The sequence below is a fragment of the Takifugu rubripes genome, unplaced genomic scaffold (genome assembly GCF_901000725.2).
Source record: "Takifugu rubripes unplaced genomic scaffold, fTakRub1.2, whole genome shotgun sequence".
Taxonomy (NCBI): Eukaryota; Metazoa; Chordata; class Actinopteri; order Tetraodontiformes; family Tetraodontidae; genus Takifugu; species Takifugu rubripes.
Window position 1 is genome coordinate 22,501 of NW_021821591.1, and position 20,000 is coordinate 42,500.

Here is a 20,000-nt window from a genome sequence, read left to right on the forward strand (position 1 = left end):
ACAGAGACGTCCCCCTCCCACCTACAGACGAAGGCCTACGTCAGACAGCTTCAGGTGATCGATAACCAGAACCTGCTGTTCGAGATGTCCTGTAAGCTGGAACCCAAAGACACATGAGGAGGAGGAGGAGGAGGAGGAGGAGGAGGGGTTGGGGGCGCCGGTCAGACAGGCAACGCTAACGGGTGACAGGTGAAGAACCTTCAGAACCTTCCACAGAACATGGGGCAGAGAACCACTCAGAACCGTTGGTGACAGATGATGGAACACGTCATCACCATCATCCATGTACATCCAATAATACCCATGATGCACTGAGGGCACAGATATCTTCGATCACGTTGTCCTGTTTCATCAGAACTTCTTGCTAACCCACAATCCTCTGGGCTCGGCACATCCTGGGACGGACCAGCTGGTTTTCAGACATTTTTGCTGTTTTTGCATGTTTTCTCAGCAGTTTCCATCTTCGGTGTGAGCGTAACCATGGTAACAGGTGAAACACAGCCATAAGATGAAAGTGGGTCCACTGTCGCCTGACCGTCAAGTACTTTGCTCACCTTCAGGTTCATCCCAGTCAGCTCAGCGTTGTCATGGCAACAACACATGGCAACAATGGACAAGCGTGTGAATTTTACTTTTCAGCAAAAAAAGTGTCGGCACTGATAAAATGGTGCACGTGAGCAGAACCAAGGCTTTGGGGAACAGCCCAGTCTGGCCACCCGAGGACACTCAGGACTGAGGGGTGGGCGTGGTCCCAGGCAATAACCATGTGACAGGAAGTGGACTTTGAGCAGCGTGAAGCACTGCGGCCAAACCTCAGGGCTCAGAGACTTTCAGAGTTTCCTTTGGAGTTGATTTGCTGTCTGTGTTTGTTGCTCAGCAGGTGTGAAACACCTGATCCAGACACACACGAAGGTGTGTGAGGAGGAAAGTCCCAGAGGGTTTTAGTTCCTTTGCTGTTTAGTTATAGGGTGACTATTGTTATTATTACTATTATTTGGATGTTTATGGTTGTTTTTGTTGAAGTGTATATTTGATATTTTGATGTTCAGACTTTTGTGGTGCAGCAGATTGATCAGTCTTGACCCGCGACTCTTTGTTGGTCCCAGAACACCTGATTTACTCACCAGAACCCCACTTCCTGTTTGGAGTTTTGCATCCGGGTGAAGCACAAATGTAGAGACAAATTTACAGTCATCAAGAAGTTACAGACATTGTGGCAACAGAAGTACTGACTGAGGAGGAGCGCCCCTGGAATATCCTGGAATATCCTGGAGTAGCCTGGAATATCCTGGAATATCCCAGACTATCCCGGAATATCCCAGAGTATCCCGGAATATCCCAGAGTATCCCAGAATACAGATGAAGAGGCAGGACAAAAATCCTAGAAAGTGTTTTCTATTGTAAAAACACACCAGGCCCAAAATCGAATGCAAATTTTGGTATAAAGCATAGTGGTTAATAAACGTGTGTGTGTGTGCGAGTGTGTGTGTGTGTGCGAGTGTGTGTGTGTGTGCGAGTGTGTGTGTGTGTGCGAGTGTGTGCGTGTGTGAGTGTGTGCGTGTGCGAGTGTGTGCGAGTGTGTGTGTGTGTGCGAGTGTGTGTGTGTGTGCGAGTGTGTGCGAGTGTGTGCGAGTGTGTGTGTGTGTGCGAGTGTGTGCGTGTGCGAGTGTGTGTGTGTGTGCGAGTGTGTGTGTGTGTGCGAGTGTGTGCGTGTGTGCGAGTGTGCGTGTGTGTGTGTGGCCTCCATTAGCTGCCAAACTACTGCTGCCACAATGTGGAACAGCTGCCGTCTGTTTTCTACCCGTCAACGACTCCATAGATTTGCTGTTTTAGGCCACACCCACCAGTGATGTCAGCACAGTCACAGTACTTTCGTTTAATATTCAGATCAAAGGCACCTGCTGACCTTTTATCTTTCCTTTTGTCCTACTGATTCTATTGGAGAATTCCAAATGCTAGCCTTTAGCCGCTGTGGCGTAGGATCTGACGATGTCACCTAAATGTTTCTGAAGCGATCAGATCTGATGTCCCAGAACAGGAGGGAGGCTCCTCAGCCTCTGCCTGAGGTTCTGGAGCCTTTCGGGTCAAAGCGTGACGGCAGGCAGGAAGCAGCTGTAGATATTTCAAAGCTGTAAATGTGCAGATGCTAACAGTCTATTTATGCGCGGGAGCAGAGGTGGCGCTAACGCACCACAGAGGAAGAATTAGGCGTTGATTTTGTGTACAGAGGAAGAACTGCTGATCGTTGTAAAGTCTCATTTTATCAGCTTTGACTTTTGTAAAAATGTGGTTGTTTACTTCAATATCACGACTTGTTTCTATACAGATGATGCGATTGGAGCTCAGGGTGGGAGGGGCATGTATGGGGCGTGTCCTGGGTGGGCGGAGCCTGGGAGGTCACATTGCTGCAGGTCTGAATAAACGAGTTGATCAGATGACACAAAAATGGCAGCTGTTCATATTTTGAGCAGAAAAAAGAATCACTAACTTGATTCTAGTAACGTCCGGTTTGTTTTGGCGATTCAGGGATGTTCAGGAAACGATGTTGCTTTTCTGTTGTCAAACACTGAAATAAAACTGGTGGCTACCGGTTTCATGTCGACCAAACTTCCACACAAATGAATAAAGTGAAGCAGAAACATCCAATTCAGACGTTTGTGACTTTTACAGCAGTTGGTCCCTCACATATGTGGCAGCTAATTGATTCTAGCAGCTGCGTCCTAGCAAAGGATGCTAACACCTGCTCGATCAAACGTTTCCAAGAACTGTTATTAGCAGAAGGGGGTCACCTGTCAGCACAAAGCCCCGCCCCCGAGCATCCCGGCGGATCTCAAACGTCTCCTCAGGAACTTTTCTGAAGGATAAAAGTTCATCCGGTGGAAGACACACCCCCTCGCGTCGCCCCGCCCTGCCGCCACATCGCCCCGCCCCCCCAGCCTTTAAATACGGCCGCTGAGGGGGGGTCGCCGTCCTCTTTTCGCTGCTGTTCGGCTTCTCAACTTCTTTTCTTCAGACGGAGGTAAAAACACGTTTTTATTTCGTTTTCTGACGATGATTGATGCTTAAATTATAAATTGTTCTCAACTCGGACTTCAGAGTTCCGATTTTTCAGCTCTGAGGAAACATTAATGTGATGCTGAAGTTTCAAACTTTCGACTTTCTGCCGTTTGAGCTTTGAAAAACTCCTTTTGGTCGATCTTGCTGGTCGTGCACGTGTGCGCGCTCAGCTGTCGTGCAAGCCCCGCCCCCCGGCTGTGACCGGCTCGGCTGCTGCAGCCGTCAGCAGCTCTGCTCCTTCATGAAGGGGGTTTATTTTTGGAGGATACTTGTGGAAGAATGAGGACGTGGTGGAGGTCAAGGGGGCGGGGCTTCCACCACAGAACGCTTCACACCTTCGTCCTCAGATTGAACTGCCTCAACTCTGTCTGGAAATGAGACTGAAGTAATCAGATTAATTGTTGTAATCAGATAAAGTAGCGGTTGCTAAAAGCTCGTGCCACCCGCGCCAGCAGGGGGCGCCGCGCGCACGAGCAGCTTCTGCACGTTTCTGTCCTTCCCAGCATGCAGCGCACCTTCATCGCCGTGAAGCCCGATGGCGTCCAGAGAGGACTGTGTGGCGAGATCATCAAACGCTTCGAGCAGCGCGGCTTCAGGCTGGTCGCTGCCAAGTTCATGCAGGTAACCATGGCAACCGCTGCTTCATCTGCCACGCAGAGCGATTCTGGACGTTCACTCAGAAATGAGTGAGATTCCGGTTTTAGAAAATCCGGTTTCATTTAATTAAGTAAATGAACATTTTAAATTTGATTGTGATTCAGCTCAAATATCACAGCTGATATCTTTGATCAGGCTTCTGAGGAGCACATGAAGAACCACTACCTGGACCTGAAGGACAAACCCTTCTATGAGGGACTCTGCAAATACATGTCCTCTGGACCTGTGTTGGCCATGGTAACGCGCGCGCACACACACACACACACACACACACACACACACACACACACACACACAGCATAAGTGTGGGCGTGTCTTCAGGTGTGGGAGGGGCAGAACATTGTGAAACTGGGCCGGATGATGCTGGGAGAGACGAACCCAGCTGAGTCCAGACCAGGCAGCATCCGTGGAGATCTGTGTATCGACATCGGCAGGTGAGTCCACATGCGCACACACACACACACACACCACAACATAACCTGTGTAGTTTGGGACATTTGGAGGATTCTTTGAAGCTTCTCGATTGTTGGAATAACTGTCATCTCGTGAGTTCTGTGACGCCTGAAGACCTTCAAGCTTCACCAACTGTCCTCCTGTCAGGAACATTGTCCACGGCAGCGACACGCTGGAGAACGCCAAGGCTGAGATCAACCTGTGGTTCAAACCTGAGGAGCTGGTGTCGTACACATCCTGCGCTCAGGCCTGGCTCTATGAGTGACCCTCAGGCTCCGCCCATCTTACCTTTGGCCTCTCTCACCTGTCTGATCGCTCAGTTGTCAAACTTTTGGTAACAATTCTGTTTAACTGCTTCAGTTGTGACACTGAGATAATGCTAACAATGCTAACACACTGGTTAGCATGCGGAAACATCAAAGATATTCTACAGGTTGATGAAAGAAACTTTTGTGAAAGATGAAAATAAAGAAGTCAAACTAAAGTTTCCTTCCAACTATTTTATTGCCAAAACAAAAGCTTCACCTTCCTGCAGCCTAAAGCACAAATGTCCTGGTGATGGAATCATGTGACACATGTTGGAGGATGAGAGAATGTCTGAGGAACCAAGAAGCTCTGGAGGAACAAGAGACCTGCAGAGCTGTGGCACCTCCAGAGGAATAAAGGTGATGAGCTGGAGGAGGAGCTAGAGGAGGAGGTGGAGGTGTGCAGAGAGAGCAGGTGGAGGAGAAGCGAGAGGTGGAGGTGTGCAGAGAGAGCAGGTGGAGCTGGGGGTGGAGGAGGAGCTAGAGGTGCAGGAGGAGCTAGAGGTGGAGGTGTGTCCTGGAGAGGAGGCAGACACTGAAGTTCCAGGGAGGAGAGATAAAGAAGCTGGAGCTTCTCTTTGGGAGGAACATGGAGAGGATCAGCACGGGTTAGATGTTTGGAGGTGAGGCCAGAGAGGCCAGGCTGAGGTGCTGTGGACATGTCCAGAGGAGGGACAGGGGGACACTGAGGATGGAGCTACCAGGCTCCAGAGGAAGCTCTGGGAGGAGATTTATGATGTAGTTGGAGAAGAATGAAGGTTTCTGCTGTGAAGAAGAGGATGCAAAGCAGGACAGAGGGGATGGACACTTGATCCATCCATGGCTTCACAGGTCAAAGGTCACTGTGGGGTCACAGCACGAAATCCAACAGGTGGTTTGAGCCAATCCGGGTCTCAGCCTCCACCACCTGAGCAGAAACATTGAGGCCCTCACTGACAAGATCCACCACAGATCAAAGAGGACAACCTGTCACATGACCTGTCTGGAGGACGACGTCAACATTACGGTTCAAGATAATTCTACCTGAAGGGAGCTCAGGTGCTACGTGGCTCAGGTGAGGTCTGTCCAGGTGAGCCGTCTGACACCATTTCTCTTCTAGCCAGTCCTGTTCTAAACATCATTAGCCTGGAGCTAACATGCTAACATAAACAAATCATTCCCTACAATAAAGGTGCTACAGAACTTTTCTCTTGTATGTTATTGGTCCATTAGGGGGCGCTAATGCTAACAGGGCTAGGAGGTCCTTTTATGGATAATATATACGATTCACCAAAAAAGTCAAATAAAAGTATTTTATTTCATATGAGTGTGAGCTCGCTAACAGCTTCATTTCTTTACACACACGCACACACGCACACACACACACACACACACACACACACACACACACACACACACACACACACACCCAGCATGTAAAAAATTCACAATAAAAAAGCCTTTTGTGAGAAACGGAGCAACAAGATGATCAATGCTGCTTTTGTGTCTTGGCGTCAGGTAGCGTGTTCCTGGTCACGCCACCACGGAGGGATTCTGAAGGGCGCTCCGTGTGTCCGGTGACCACCACACCCCAGCGAGGCTCTGGATGGACGGGGCTGGTTCCTACTGGGTGGTGAGCGCTGGCTGGGACGGGCCGCTGGCCTTGGTTCCACCAGATGTTTGACTTCCGTCCACGTTGTCCTCTCTGCTCTGTGACGCTGGACAAAGTCACATCATTTCCACCCGCAGCGTCGCCAGTGTGCTGGCTGATAGCACCCGAGCTAACGCTAACGCTAACGCTACCACCCAGGATTTGTGTACCTGTGGGGTCTGGAGGTGCCGTTGGCAGCTGGGACGCTGAGGCAGGGGAGGGTGGTGACGCTCCGTTCTCTTCTCCAGACAGGATTCTGGGAACCTCGGTTACCATGGCGCCAGACTGACTGACAGGACGCCTGCCGCCCGGCAACCTCCTCTCTGCAGACCATAGAAGATCAAAACATGGAACGTTGTCGTAGCGACAAAGGTGAATGAAATGAGACCAACTTTTCTTTTGTCCTCTGTACTGATGAGACCTCCTCCTCTGTTTGGGCGCTGTCTGAGGGTCCCTGACGCCTGAAAACACAACACACACGTGCAGACGGAGATTTGGGAGGTTGAAACTGTTTCTTCCTCAGTAAACATGCGTGTGTGTGTGTGTGTATCCGAGTGTGTGTATCTGATGTGTGTTACCTGTATTTACCTGTACTAACAGCAGGGGGCTGCAGCTGGTATCCAGTCAGTTGGCACCAGCCGACTGGATACAGGTCAGGTGATTCACAGTCCACCCACTGGTCGTACTCGTCCTCCCAGCCATCAAAGTGTATCCGTAGCAACCTGTGGATGATCTGTGTTACTGTGGCAACGCAGACGAGCCTGGGCTCCATGAGGTCCACGGCCTCCAGCTTCATACCAGGACGGAAACCGTGGTCAGGGACCTCCTGACAACAGAGAGGACTGTGGTCAACACACCTCTGCTCATGGGCACTCCAGAATTCCTGACCCGGTCCCGGCGAGGAGTCGAGTCCGGCACCGGTGTCACCTTGTTGAAAAGGTTGACGGGAGCTGCCACAGACTTGGTGTCCTTCAGGTACTGGAACCATCTGAAGGGCAGGTTGGTGTAACCTGGCAGGTGGAACACAGCTCTTTGATTTGGGGTTGAAGCTCTGCAACAGCCCAGCAGACGTTTGGGCCGATGTTCGCTTGCTGTGTCATGTGACGCGCTGTCTCTAAAGGCAACGGGTGGAATTACAAGCGATGGCTTGGTATGCGGGCTGGAGGGGGCCGGTTCTACCTCTGGGGGGCGTCAGGTCAATGTTGTTGATCTCACAGAAGCCCGACGGGAAGATGGACGGCGACGTGCAGTGGTAACAGAACCAGTCGGAGCCGTCGGCGGCCTCGGAGCCATCGATGCCGACCATCAGGTAACCGTCAGCCAGGACCTGGAAGACAGAATTGGCAGGTGGTCTGACGGGGGCCCCCACCGGGCCCCCACCGGGCCCCCACCAGGCCCCTACCAAGGCCCCTACCGGGCCCCCACCAGGCCCCTGCCAAGGCCCCCTACCGGGCCCCTACCGGGCCCCCACCAGGCCCCCACCGGGCCCCCACCGGGCCCTGGTCGCTGCTCACCTTTCTGACGGTGGCTACGCTGATGGAGGACAGGTTGAGGGGGTCGATGGCCTCCAGCTTCATGCCCTCATTAAACCAGGCGCTGCTTTGGTCCACCTCCCTCACCTGTCCAGGTACAAACACAGGACTCCAGCACTGTGACAGTCAAACAGCGCCCCCCGGCGGTGGCCACAGGTGAGTCTCTCACCTTAGCAAACAGCTGCCCAGGAGCGTTCACCTGACCGTCCAGCATTGTCAGCACATCTGGAAGCAGTCCCCAGTCACGCCCGAATGTAAAGCTGCATCGTGTGTGTCACCTGTGCATTCGTCGATGTCTCACCTGAGCGTTTGAAGCGGTGCCCGATGGACCGCGACCACCCGATGTTGTGGATCAGGGGGCTGTACATGTGACACCAGAAGTCATCCGTCCCATCTGCGCTCTCCTCGTACACCAGGCGAAGACGACCTCCGATGACCTGCAGCGCTCGCGCGCGCACACACACGCACACACACACACGTACGTTAACTCTGCACAGGTGTAATTCAGCCTGTGTGTTCCTCACCTGTTCAACCAATGCCACCCGAGTCCGACACAGGTGAGTTTTATCCACCACCTCCACCCTCATCTGCCTCTTAAAGGGAACATGCAGGCTGTCCTGCACCTGAAGGCAACACAGGTGATTGACAGCTGAGCGTCACTAAGAGAGGAGAGGTTTGTGTGTCACACCTGTGAGGAGAAATCAGGTGGGAGGGTTTTGGATCCTGTCAGCCTTTTGATCAGGAACGTCCTCCAGTTGCTGAACTTGTGAAGGAGGCCTGTACACACGCACACACACACACACGCACACCCACACGCACACACACACACACACCCACACCCACCCACACACACGCACACACACACACACCCACACCCACCCACACACACACACACACACCCACCCACCCACACACACACACACAACACACACCCACATGCACACACATGCACACACACACACCCACCCACACACACACACCCACCCACACACACAGAGTGAAGGTTGAAGGTCTCGCAGGTGAGATCGCTCCTGGTCTGGACCGAGGGGGTCTCACTCTGAGGGGGAACCAGCGGTTGTCCTCCGGAGGCGCACCAGCCCACTGGGTGGATGTCAGGAACACACAAGTGGAGCCAGAAATCTCTGCTGGAGTCACCGTCGAAACCTTCGTAGCGTAGCAGGGCCTCGAACCCTGGACAGGGGACACCAGCAGCAGCCGTCAGCACGGCCACTTCTGACCGTGGCGTCATCAGGTGTGCGACGTGTTCGGACCGGCCAGTTTGATGATCCCAGCGATCCAGTAAACCTTCATGGTCAGACCGCTGTCACTGTTGGGAACCTCCAGCCGGACCCCTTCACTGACAGCGGCCCACGCCGTTGCCATGGACACCTGAACAACCCGGAGAGCAGATGGAGAGCGAGCAGATGCTGAAGGTAGGTGTGTGTGTGTGTGTGTGTGTGTGTGTGTGTGTCTCTCACGTGTTTGAAGCAGCTGACTGGTGCTCCAGTCATCTCTCCGTCTCCAAGGTAACGGCCCCAATCAAATCCCTCCAGCGGCACTTGGTCAGAAGTACAACAGGCTCAGGATCAGTGTGTGTGTGAGTGTGCGTGTGCGTGTGTGTGTGTGTGTGCGTGTGTGTGTGTGTATGTGTATGTGTGTGAGTGTGCGTGTGTGTGTGTGTGTGAGTGTGCGTGTGCGTGTGTGTGTGTATGTGTGTGTGTGTGTGTGTGTGTGTGTGTATTGTATGTGTATGTGTGTGAGTGTGAGTGTGAGTGAGTGTGTGTGTGTGTTTTCCTGGAAGCTGCCAGCAGCCTGTGGAGGACGCTCACCGCTCTTCCTGGCGCCGCCCTGCTGACAGCTTTGGTTCTGAGGACTGGTCCCCAGTTTGGTGGTCACTGGGTGTTTGAGCAGAACCCTGGACTTCTTCGTTGGTGGCCTCCCCTTTAAGAGACAAATACGGCATCTATCTCACCACTTCCTGTGTGAGAGTGTGTTTTTAATATATATTTTACTTGCAAAGCGAGGACATTTTCAAGAGGAGAGGACATCTTGTCTGGTCCTCAGAACTTCAAAGGTTCGGACCGTGTTCAGGGTCAGGGTCAGGGTCAGGGTCAGGGTCAGGTCTTTAGGTATGATGGCTAAGGTCAGGAGCTGGTGTGTGTGCGTGTGTGTGTGTGTGTGTGTGTGTGTGTGTGTGTGTGTGTGTGTGTGTGTGTGTGGTGAGGGGTCCATTTTGGCGGGCTCTACCTGCAGCCGGGCGAGGACACTGGCTTTCTTGGAGTTGGAGGAGAAGCTTCTAGAACAGGAAACGTTGCAGAACCGCTTGGTTTTACTGTAGAAAGCGTCCCGGACCCCCACCATCCCACACATCTCACAGGTGGCTGCGAAAACACACACACACACCATCAGACGGTTCACAGTCAGAGCAGGCAGGACATTCCAGCTCTGGACCTCAGTGGACATTTAATGGGACTATTTTTTGCGGCGGATGAATCCACGTCTGTAGGAATGGGGCAGCTGATGGTGACTGACCCAGGCCTGTCTGTCCGGGGCAGGTGTACACCTGTCCGTTCGTCTTGATGAGAGTGAAGGGGGAGGTGAGCTGCGCCAGCCTTCCTCCCCCCAGCTCCTCCTCATCACTGTCCTCCAGGCTGGAGGCGCTGCTCCCCGTGCTGCTCCGGCTCCGGCTGCTGCAGCTGCTCTGCTCCTCCTCCAGCCCGTCCAGCATCCCGAAGGAGTCCCACCTCCTCCTGCATGGGCGCTCGGCCTGGAGACGGGCAACGTCCGCACTTTAGACTCCATCTTATTCATCAAAACATTTTCTGCTCAGGAAGTGTTCTGACCCGATCGAACCGTCCCCGAAACCCCCACAGAACCTGCGGACGAACACGCTGGTCGGTCATCAGGTTGTCTTTTGGGTCATTGAAGCATTTAAACTGGATCGGAGGATCGATATTAAAGCACAGAAGCCGATCAAATGCCGAGTGATGCTTTTGTTAAAGACATTCATCCTAATCTGAGTGGCGTAGGTTCGGTTTCAGGTTCTGTTGGAGTTCCAGCAGGACTTTCTGTCAGCGGGAATCTCCGACACTGCGGCCGAAGCAGAGGCGACGTCTTCGGCTTCACACCGCACAGCACACTCGCCGGACTCACCGGATCTCTGCGGTTCTCCATCACACCGAACCGAGCTGTTCGGAGAGGGTTCGGACCCTCAAACACACAGAAGCGTCCGTGAATATATAACGACGTACATGTCAACCGTGAAGCTACCACGCATGCGCAGACGGCGCTGCTACCTGCGCTTAGGCTGCAGATGACGTCACGGGGCGGCCAGTGAGCCCCGCTGGACAGATCCGGAATCACAAACAATATTTGATCTGTAGAACCTGGATCTGGATCAACCTGGATCTGGAACAGCCTGGATCTGGATCAACCTGGATCTGGATCAACCTGGATCGGGATCAACCTGGATCTGGATGCTTCTGCTCAGACCGAACCTTCTGGTGCCGCAGCTCCACGGGGAACACTTACACACTCTTTATTGACAGTAATCCGCGAGCTCTGATTCCAGATTTAAACTCTAAAACAAGCTTGAAGATTAATTTAACGAACTGTGGTGACGGTGTGTGACCAGCAGGGGGCGCCAGACCCTAAGAAGTCCTCACAGAGGCGGTAAAACTGCAAGATCCAAAGTTGCGTTAAAAAACCAAAAACATCGAGAAGTTTTGATCATAAAGCTTCAGATTAATCAACACAACTTCACACTTTCAGTTCAGAGACTTTGGTTAAAAAATAAACAACACTCTGTGTGTGCGTGCGTTAGTATGTGTGTCTGTGTGTTTAGGTTCAGTTGTGTGTGTGTGTGTGTGTGTGTGTGTGTGTGTGTGTTCGTCTGTGTTTGTGTGTTAGTGTGTGTCTGTGTGTGTAGGTTCATATGTCTGTTTGTTTGTATGTGTGTCTGTGTGTGTGTTCATATGTGTGTCTGTGTGTGTGTTCATATGTGTGTCTGTGTGTGTGTTCATATGTGTGCCTGTGTGTGTTCGTATGTGTGTCTGTGTGTGTTCGTATGTGTGTCTGTGTGTTAGTGTGTGTCTGTGCGTGTGTCTGTTAGTGTGTGTGTTCGTATGTGTGTCTGTGTTTGTTCGTATGTGTGTTTGTGTGTTAGTGTGTGTGCGTGTGTCTGTGCGTGTGTCTGTTAGTGTGAGTGTCTGTGTGTTCGTGTGTGTTTGTGTGTTTGTGTGTGTTCATATGTGTGTCTGTGTGTGTTCATATGTGTGTTTGTGTGTTCGTATGTGTGTGTCTGTCTGTGTGTGTGTGTGTGTGTGTGTGACCTTCCACAGGTGAAATGAATAAATGAATCTTTGACACATGTTTCTCCTTCATATCTCAACATTTTCTCCAGCCACACCTGAGCTACCTGCAGGGCCGTGAGGCTCCGCCCCCAAACTCAACCGGTTATATAAAATCAGCCGGAGGCGAACAAACAAGCTGAGTTTGGGGGGGGGGGGATGGAAAAGACATATAAACATAGGTGACCCACACACACACACACACCTACACACACACCTACACACACACACACACACCCACACGTGCATTCACACACACACCTACACACACACACACACACACCTACACACACACACACACACACACACACACACACTCACTCTCTGTTTCTTATCTGGTTTTTGAGGTTTGGGATCGTCTGAAGCATCCTGACACACACACACACACACACGCATACACACACCTACACACACACACACACACACACACACACACACCTCCCTCCTCTTCATGTTGCCACAGGTGATGCTCTGACCTCTGACCTCTGCATACCTGGAGGAGGGGCTGTGATTGGTGGATGTGCTGAGGCGTGTTTTAACTGACAGGTGAGATAAAGTAGATGTAAAGGTTAAACATACCTACACACATACACACACACAAACACACACACCTACACACACACACACAAACCCTACACACATACACACACACACACACCTACACACACAGACACACACACACAGTAACACACACCCACACACACACACACACACACTAACCCACCCACACACACACACACACCCACACACACACACACACTAACAGACAGACTAACCACACCCACACCCACACACACACACACACACACACACCCACACACACCCACCCACACATCCACACACCCACCCACACACACACACACTAACAGACAGACTAACCACACCCACACACACACACACACACACACACACACACACGCTGAGGTCGCCCCTTCACTTTAATCCCACATCAGGTGACATTCGACCAATCACTGTTGCTTTTACTCGTTTGTATTTTCTTGTTATTATTTGTGGAGTTGGAGGCTTTAATCTTCACCTGCACCAGAGATCGTTTTTATTGTGATTGGGAGTTTTCAGCCGGTTCCAGGTTTCCTGTAACTGGACCCGTCTCTCCGGTTCCAACCCTCACAGGAACGTGGTCTCCAGTGTTGGCTCAGCTCTCCTCAGGCCTCAGGCTCCTCCGGCCTCTGATCACCTGAGTGCTGTCTTCTGCAGGTGTGCCTCATGAGCAACAGTCAGTGGTCACCTGTGAACCGACGGACTCAGGTTCTTGAGTGAGGGTCCGCTCTGGTCCCCTGTTCTGCTGTGACCCGACAGTCCAATCCCTGAGGGCTGGTCAAAGAGTCTGTGGTTGGTTTGCACAGGTAACCAGTTTTTGGAACGCAGGCGGATCTCAACCTGCAGGCCAACTTCCCTGGGTTCTGAGAGGGGGAGGGGATCCACCTGAGCCACATTCTTCCATCCAGGCTGGAGGGGCTAAACATTCCTGCTCCGATTGGCTGGCAGGGCCCGAGTCTGGGGTGGGGGCTGCCATAAAAGCAGCCGGGCCACAGCTGGGCTTCATTCTCTCCTCTGCCAGAGTCAGCGGTCATCATGTCCTTCGCCCGCTCCGTCGTCTACTCCAGCAGCGCCCGCCTGGGCTCCAGCCGGGCCCCCAGCGTGTACGGTGGTGCCGGAGGCAGCGGCGTGCGCATCTCTGCCACCAAAGGTGCCAGGAGCTTCTCATCTGGTGGCTCGTTCTCCTCTGCTTCTTCTGGCTTCAATCTGGCCGACGCCGTCAACGTCTCCGCCAATGAGAAGATGACCATGCAGAACCTGAACGACCGCTTGGCCAACTACCTGGAGAAGGTGCGCATGCTGGAGTTGGCCAATGCTGACCTGGAGCTGAAGATCAAACAGTTCCTGGAGAGCAAGGCCATGCCCAAGTCCCACGACAGCTCCGCGCACCAGATCACAATCCACGACCTGCAGAACAAGGTAAGCCCGGTTCAGAAGTGGATGAATCCAGGAGCAACCACGCCCTGAAGCACCTGTTCCTTCCCTGTCCATCCAGATCTTGGATGCCACCCGCAGCAACGGTGCTCTGTACCTGGCCGTGGACAACGCCAAACTGGCTGCCGACGACTTCAAAACCAAGTGAGTCCCCTGCTGCACCGAATCACCTCAGTCTTCGGACTGAGATGATTCCATCACTGGCTCTTCAGTTTTCATTGTTTGTTTGTTTTCATCGCACGTTGAGTGAAGGAGAACATATGGTGGGGGAGGGTGTGTCCGACCTTGTAGAACTAGTTCAGCAAAGGCTGAATTTGAATTCCATGTTCCTGGATCCAAGCCATTACTACTATTACACACTGGCTAAAAGTCTGAGGTCCTCCTCACTTTTGCTGATGTTCTCCTGCAGGTATGAGAACGAGCTGGTCATGCGTCAGTCTGTGGAGGCCGACATCGCTGGGCTGAGGAGGCTACTGGACGAGCTGACTCTGGGAAGGTCTGACCTGGAGATGCAGATCGAAGCACTGAGGGAGGAACTCTTGCATCTGAAGAAGAACCACGAGGAGGTGTGCACCACAACAAGGATCAACAACCACCCATACAGAACTCAGACACCATCCACATCAAAACCACCGTTAGAATGACAAATTCCGTCTTTATTGCTGAAATTCTTGTCATTTTTCAGGATCTTCTGGCTATGCGCTCTCAAATGGGAGGTCAGGTGAACGTGGAGGTTGACGCTCCCGCTCAGGAGGACCTGTCCTCTGTCATGGCCTCAATCAGAGAACACTACGAGACCGTCGCCAACAAGAACCGAAGAGATGTGGAGAACTGGTTCCAGGCTAAGGTGGGAAAAGCTGAGGAGGCGGAGTTATGTGAGGTATCTTTAGGCTGCTCTCATCAGTTCTGGTTTGTTCTGGTTCCTCTTCTAGACTGATGAACTGAACAAGGAAGTTGCCGTACACACTGAGACTCTTCAGTCTTCACGCTCTGAGATCACAGAGGTCAAACGTACCCTACAAGGCCTGGAGATCGAACTTCAATCGCAGCTCAGCATGGTGGGTCTCCAGAGGACACCTCACTTTTCTCAGTGGTAGCTGAAGCTCATGATGTTTCTCTGTCTTTGCCATCAGAAAGCATCTGTGGAAGGAACGCTTGAGGACACCAAAATCCGCTATGCTAACATGCTGGCTGGCTACCAGAGGCAGGTCCTTACTCTGGAGGACCAGCTGGCCCAGCTGAGGACCGACCTGGAGCGTCAGAGCCAGGACTACCAGATCCTGCTGGATACCAAGACCAGGCTGGAGCGGGAGATCGCTGAGTACCACCGACTGCTGGAAGGACAGGTGTACCTGTGAGTGTCCTCAGAGCCTTCAACTCCACCTTCAGCCCAGACACACTAACAATACCTCTCTGTTTTCTTCTAGTCCATCTAGTTCAACTTCCAAAGTCCTGATTGTCACCAAGGAAATTGTCGAAGAAAAGTGATGGGAGAATCAAAATCTAAGATGCTGATCAGTTACCGTTGTCAGATTACACCAATAAAACCTGTCTGATGAACTGAAACGGACCTGTCTGACTTTACTACTGTAGACCAGCCTAGCCTAGCCTGGCCTGGCCTGGCCTGGCCTGGCCTAGCCTGGCCTGGCCTAGCCTAGCCTAGACTGGCCTAGAATAGATTATGCTGGGCCCAACTGGACCGGACCAGACTAGATTAGACTCAGAGTTTTCATGAACATCCCAAATGTAAATATAATACCGGACAGTTTTTACTGTTTCGACATAAATCTGCCTCTTATCTTCAATGTGTTTCTATGAAACTTCATCAGCAGTTGTAGTCAGAACAGGTTGAAACATAAACAGGAACCAGTGCTGAAACTTAATCAGTATCTGATCCTCATGTTTGAAGTTGTCTTTGTAATTAACAACCAGAGTTAATGGAAGAAGCTAAATGCTAACTAATGCAGGCTAGCAGACAGTTCACTGTGGTGATTCAGACTCCGACCCAGCCCAGTTTTGGAGTTTCTACTATTCATTCATTCATTCATTCATTCATTCATTCATTCATTCATTCATTCATTCATTCAAACAATCACTGTTTCATTCGTTCTTTCACAGACCAAATGATGAGCGATCAGATATTTCTGCTCTGGTTTTATTGAAGATAGAATCCCCCCCTCTTTGTCTTTGTTTGTTGGCTCTAACTGTTGAAGGTCACCACTCTTCTGAAGGGGTCCACTTCCTGTGGACAACAATGGTCACAACCTCAGAGGTCCTGCAGGTTCTGCAGAGAGAACTTTGTTTCTACCGTCCTCGTTGAGTTTTTATTGATCTGAAACGAATATTCAAATTATTGACCCGTTAAAGTCGCCCCCCAGCAGCCTCCGGTACTCTGCGATCTCCAGCTCCAGTCTTGTCTTGATGTCCAGAAGCTGTGAGTACCGGAACTTCTGGTTCTCCAGGTCAGCCCTGAGCTGGGACAGCTGACCCCGGCAGCCTGCTAGCATGTTGCTGTACCTGTGCTTGGTCTCAGCCAGAGTTGCCCCAACGGCGTCTTTCTGTTGGTGATGTCCCCCAGGTGAGACTTGAGTGTGAAGCACCTGTGGCCCATCTGGCCTGACTCCAGGCCATAACACATGTGCAGCTAGCTGCACTAGTGTTTGAACCCGGACTACCACCCCCCCCATCCTAAAGCGGGCCTGCCATCTCTGTTCATGTTCTGACTGGTCCAAACATTTTTGATGGTGTCAGAAGGTGAAGGACAGAGTCTGATCTGCTGATCTGAGTCTGGAGTTGGATCTCCAGGTTCTGAAGAGTTTGCCTGACCTCGCCGATCTCAGACTTGGATGTGTGGAGCGTCTCAGTGCTCAGAACGACCTCTTTCTTCACATCAGTTGTCTGTAGAAAATAACCGATAAAGTTTGTGATGACCTGATTTCACAAAAATCACCCTGTAGACCTGGTCTCACCATGGTCTGGAACCAGGGCTCCAGCTCTTTGCCCTTCCTGGCGTCCTCCTCTACGGTGACCTTCCCTCCCATCCGGGCTCTGGCTGCCTGCAGATCCTGCAGACACAACCTGATCTCACCTCTGCCTCTTTGCACTGGTGCGTTTCACCAATTTCACTTCCTCATGGATCCTTGATGTGGAAGCTCATCCTTCAGACCGTCCACCTGCATTTCCAGGTCAGACCGGATCGGAGTCAGGTCATCCAAGACTTTCCTCAGACCGCTGATGTCGGCATCCGCAGACTGAAACACGGTCAGCTCGTATCGTACCTGAAAAGCACAAATGAAGGCAGAGTTTTCCCCTCTCCTGGATCCACTGCAGTTCGCCTACAGAGCCAACAGATCTGTGGACGACGCGGTCCACCTGGCCCTTCACTCCATCCTGCAGCACCTGGACCCCCCGGGAACCTACGCGAGGATCCTGTTCGTGGACTTCAGCTCTGCTCCAGGACCAGCTGTCCCAGCTTAGTGTGCCTGCCTCCCTCTGCAGGTGGATCACTCACTTCCTGACGGATCAGAGGCAGCATGTGCGGCTGGGGAAGAGTCTCGGACTCCGTCACCATCAGCACTGGATCACCCCAGGGCTGTGTCCTCCCCCCTCCTCTTCTCCCTGTACACAAACTGCTGCACCTCAAGCCACCAGTCTGTCAAGCTGATCAAGTTTGTGGATGACACCACCCTCATCGGGCTCGTCGCCAATGGAGACGAGACTGCCTACAGGAGGGAGGTGGCTCAACTGGTGTCCTGGTGCGGACACAACAACCTGCAGCTGAACGCTCAGAAGACAGTGGAGATGATTGTGGACTTCAGGAAAGTCACAGCCCCTTTGCCCCCCCTTGCCCTCATGGACTGCCCCATCACCATCGCGGACTCCTTCCGCTTCCTGGGCACCACCATCACCCGGGACCTTAAGTGGGAGCCAACCATCAGCTCCCTCATCAAGAAGGCCCAGCAAAGGATGTTCTTCCTCCGGCAGCTGAGGAAGCTCAAACTGCCTCCCAGGATGTTGGCGCAGTTTTATACGGCCCTCATGGAGTCCATCCTCCTCCTCCATCCTCGCCGCGTCCATCCTCCTCCTCCATCCTCCCTCCTCCTCCTCCATCCCTCCTCCTCATCCATCCCTCCATCCCTCACATGCTCCATCCTCCTCCTCCCTCCTCCATCATGGTGCTATGCTGGTGCCACCGTCAGGGACAGACTGAGGCTGAGAAGGTGATGGGCTGCAGGTTTCCATCCATCCAGGACCTGTATATCTCCAGGACCCGGAGGTGTGCAGGTCAGATCACGGCCGACCCTTCCCACCCTGGTCACAAACTGTTTTCCCCCCCTCCCTTCAGGCAGGAGACTACGGTCTCACGAACAATACATTACTCCTGCATTGACCTGCACTATTTCTTACTATTTTTATAGTAAGAAATAGTGCATATATATATATATATGTCTTATTTTATTTATCTTATTCTAGTGTTTATTGTCTTCGCTATGTTGAATGTTGCAGCGTCACACTGAGACAGATTCCTAGCTTGTGTAATACTGTGTACTACATGAGCAATGGCAATAAATAAATCTGATTCTGGTTCTGATTCTGGGCCTCAGAGTCCAGAAACCGTGATGTTGACCCTCGCTTGAATGTGAAGTCGTCTGCAGCCAGCTTGACGTTGTCGATGGTGAGGATGAGGGCGGGGTTTCCCCGAGGCCCAGCCAGGACCTGGTCATGACAAGAGGCAAGAAAAGGCCCGAAACCACCTGAAACACTGTTTAGGGGTCAGAGAACCCACACCTACGTTAGACCCACCTACGGTAGAACCACTACGTTAGACACACCTACGTTAGACCGCACCTACGTTAGACCCACCTACGTTAGACCCACCTACGTTAGACCTGTTTTCCGAACACAGTGTTTACCTGAAAAACATCCAACTGGTGGTTTTGCAGCAGGTTGATGTTTACACAAATATGATGCAACAAGCTTCTTCTGTTCTGAGGCGAACTGGTGGAAAACCCAGGTTGACATGCTGGTTGACTGACTGGTCGACTGACTGGTCGACTGACTGGTCGACCGACTGGTTGACCGTCTGGTTGACCGTCTGGTTGACTGACTGGTTGACCGACTGGTCGACTGACTGGTTGACCGTCTGGTTGACCGACTGGTCGACTGACTGGTCGACCGACTGGTCGACCGTCTGGTTGACCGTCTGGTTGACCGACTGGTTGACCGTCTGGTTGACCGTCTGGTTGACTGACTGGTTGACCGACTGGTCGACTGACTGGTTGACCGTCTGGTTGACCGACTGGTTGACTGACTGGTTGACCGACTGGTCGACTGTGTCGACTGACTGGTTGACCGTCTGGTTGACCGACTGGTTGACTGACTGCTGTCGTTGGTGTTCGTGTGTGCAGGAGAAATGTAAAAGGAAGTGAGGTTTCAGAATAAAAGTCTTTGTTTCCTGTCAAATCATTTTCTGTTTCTGTTTCTGTTAGTTGGAGCTTTAAATTATTATATATGAGCTGATGTGAAGAGAAGATGTTGTGCTGGACCCAGATGAGACGCGTTCCTCACCTCCTCCTGCAAATCTTTGATGCGGACGTGGAAGTCAGCGAAGTCTCGGACCTCCAGTCCCGCTCTGCTCTCCAGATATGTCCGGATCTTCAGCTCCAGGTCACCTTCTCCAAGCTGTGAACCTTCTGCAGGTAGGTGGCCAGACGGTCGTTCAAACTCTGCATGGTGATCTTCTTGTTGGTGGAGACATCAGCAGCGTGAGTCAGGTTGAAGCTGGTGAGAGGAAGGAGGCCCTGGAGACACAGACTCCGGAGCCTCCGGCACCTCCATGCATGCTTTCTTCTCTGTAATGTGGTTAGAACTTGGACCTATTGTCCTGAGCTCTCTGAACCTGAAGTCTGTTTTCTGGTAGGTGCTGCCCTCTTCTGCCAGGAGTCTGGAACTACATATCCAGCTCATGACCAAGATGATCAAGCAAGCTTTGAGTGTGTGTTTTTTGCAGGTTCGAACAGAGACA

At 52.0% G+C, this 20,000-nt stretch overlaps 4 protein-coding genes and 1 pseudogene across 7 annotated transcripts in view; 3 read left to right on the forward strand and 2 right to left on the reverse strand.

Moving 5' to 3' along the window:
* Window positions 1-1,463, forward strand: part of LOC115248151 (rap guanine nucleotide exchange factor-like 1) — an 8,956-nt gene extending 7,493 nt beyond the window's left edge. The window contains exon 15 of the mRNA XM_029831776.1: window positions 1-1,463. This exon is cut by the window's left edge and continues 8 nt beyond it. Within this exon, the coding sequence (XP_029687636.1) occupies window positions 1-117 (117 nt within the window). The 3' untranslated portion in view covers window positions 118-1,463.
* Window positions 1,464-2,864: 1,401 nt separating this feature from the next.
* On the forward strand, window positions 2,865-4,651 carry LOC101067543 (nucleoside diphosphate kinase B-like). Its single transcript, XM_029831777.1, has 5 exons — window positions 2,865-3,019; window positions 3,561-3,678; window positions 3,850-3,951; window positions 4,036-4,148; window positions 4,315-4,651. Exons 2-5 carry the CDS (start codon window positions 3,562-3,564, stop codon window positions 4,430-4,432), a joined length of 450 nt encoding a protein of 149 aa, XP_029687637.1. The 5' UTR covers window positions 2,865-3,019; window position 3,561; the 3' UTR covers window positions 4,433-4,651.
* A 1,096-nt stretch (window positions 4,652-5,747) lies between these two features.
* Window positions 5,748-10,629, reverse strand: LOC105416512 (MBT domain-containing protein 1-like). Of its 4 annotated transcripts, XM_029831773.1 has the most exons (19): window positions 10,478-10,623; window positions 10,167-10,401; window positions 9,882-10,015; window positions 9,464-9,575; window positions 9,113-9,192; window positions 8,906-9,023; window positions 8,691-8,825; window positions 8,323-8,411; window positions 8,159-8,257; window positions 7,936-8,071; window positions 7,804-7,859; window positions 7,617-7,721; window positions 7,282-7,429; window positions 7,030-7,112; window positions 6,691-6,928; window positions 6,495-6,563; window positions 6,273-6,425; window positions 5,851-6,161; window positions 5,748-5,808 (listed from the first exon to the last, which is right to left on the reverse strand). In XM_029831773.1, the coding sequence occupies exons 1-18, from the start codon at window positions 10,535-10,537 to the stop codon at window positions 5,941-5,943; spliced, it is 2,271 nt and encodes a 756-aa protein (XP_029687633.1). In that variant the 5' UTR covers window positions 10,538-10,623; the 3' UTR covers window positions 5,748-5,808; window positions 5,851-5,940. The 4 variants fall into 4 exon arrangements, with proteins under 4 accessions (XP_029687633.1, XP_029687632.1, XP_029687634.1 ...); XM_029831772.1 differs by lacking the exon at window positions 5,748-5,808 and having other exon boundaries at window positions 5,833-6,161; window positions 7,030-7,214; window positions 10,478-10,629; XM_029831774.1 differs by lacking the exon at window positions 5,748-5,808 and having other exon boundaries at window positions 5,846-6,169; window positions 7,030-7,214; window positions 10,478-10,617.
* A 2,889-nt stretch (window positions 10,630-13,518) lies between these two features.
* Window positions 13,519-15,541, forward strand: LOC101070970 (keratin, type I cytoskeletal 13-like). The gene is made up of 7 exons (XM_011604355.2): window positions 13,519-13,960; window positions 14,037-14,119; window positions 14,385-14,541; window positions 14,661-14,822; window positions 14,908-15,033; window positions 15,109-15,329; window positions 15,403-15,541. Exons 1-7 carry the CDS (start codon window positions 13,577-13,579, stop codon window positions 15,461-15,463), a joined length of 1,194 nt encoding a protein of 397 aa, XP_011602657.2. The 5' UTR covers window positions 13,519-13,576; the 3' UTR covers window positions 15,464-15,541.
* Window positions 15,542-16,149: 608 nt separating this feature from the next.
* Window positions 16,150-19,817, reverse strand: LOC105416513 (keratin, type I cytoskeletal 13-like; annotated as a pseudogene).
* Window positions 19,818-20,000: the final 183 nt, after the last annotated feature.

Bases quoted from the DNA above. Each gene is read 5' to 3' on its own strand.
- LOC101067543 (XM_029831777.1), top strand. From the start codon at position 3,562: ATGCAGCGCACCTTCATCGCCGTGAAGCCCGATGGCGTCCAGAGAGGA. The intron at 3,952-4,035 runs GTAACGCGCGCG...GCGTGTCTTCAG, and splicing joins CTGGACCTGTGTTGGCCATG to GTGTGGGAGGGGCAGAACAT. The intron at 4,149-4,314 runs GTGAGTCCACAT...TCCTCCTGTCAG, and splicing joins CTGTGTATCGACATCGGCAG to GAACATTGTCCACGGCAGCG.
- LOC105416512 (XM_029831772.1), bottom strand. From the start codon at position 10,537: ATGACCGACCAGCGTGTTCGTCCGCAGGTTCTGTGGGGGTTTCGGGGA. The intron at 9,193-9,463 runs GTGAGCGTCCTC...CTTCTGACCAAG, and splicing joins GGGCGGCGCCAGGAAGAGCG to TGCCGCTGGAGGGATTTGAT. The intron at 7,722-7,803 runs GTGAGAGACTCA...GTACCTGGACAG, and splicing joins CTGGGCAGCTGTTTGCTAAG to GTGAGGGAGGTGGACCAAAG.
- LOC101070970 (XM_011604355.2), top strand. From the start codon at position 13,577: ATGTCCTTCGCCCGCTCCGTCGTCTACTCCAGCAGCGCCCGCCTGGGC. The intron at 14,823-14,907 runs GTGGGAAAAGCT...TTCCTCTTCTAG, and splicing joins AGAACTGGTTCCAGGCTAAG to ACTGATGAACTGAACAAGGA. The intron at 15,330-15,402 runs GTGAGTGTCCTC...GTTTTCTTCTAG, and splicing joins CTGGAAGGACAGGTGTACCT to TCCATCTAGTTCAACTTCCA.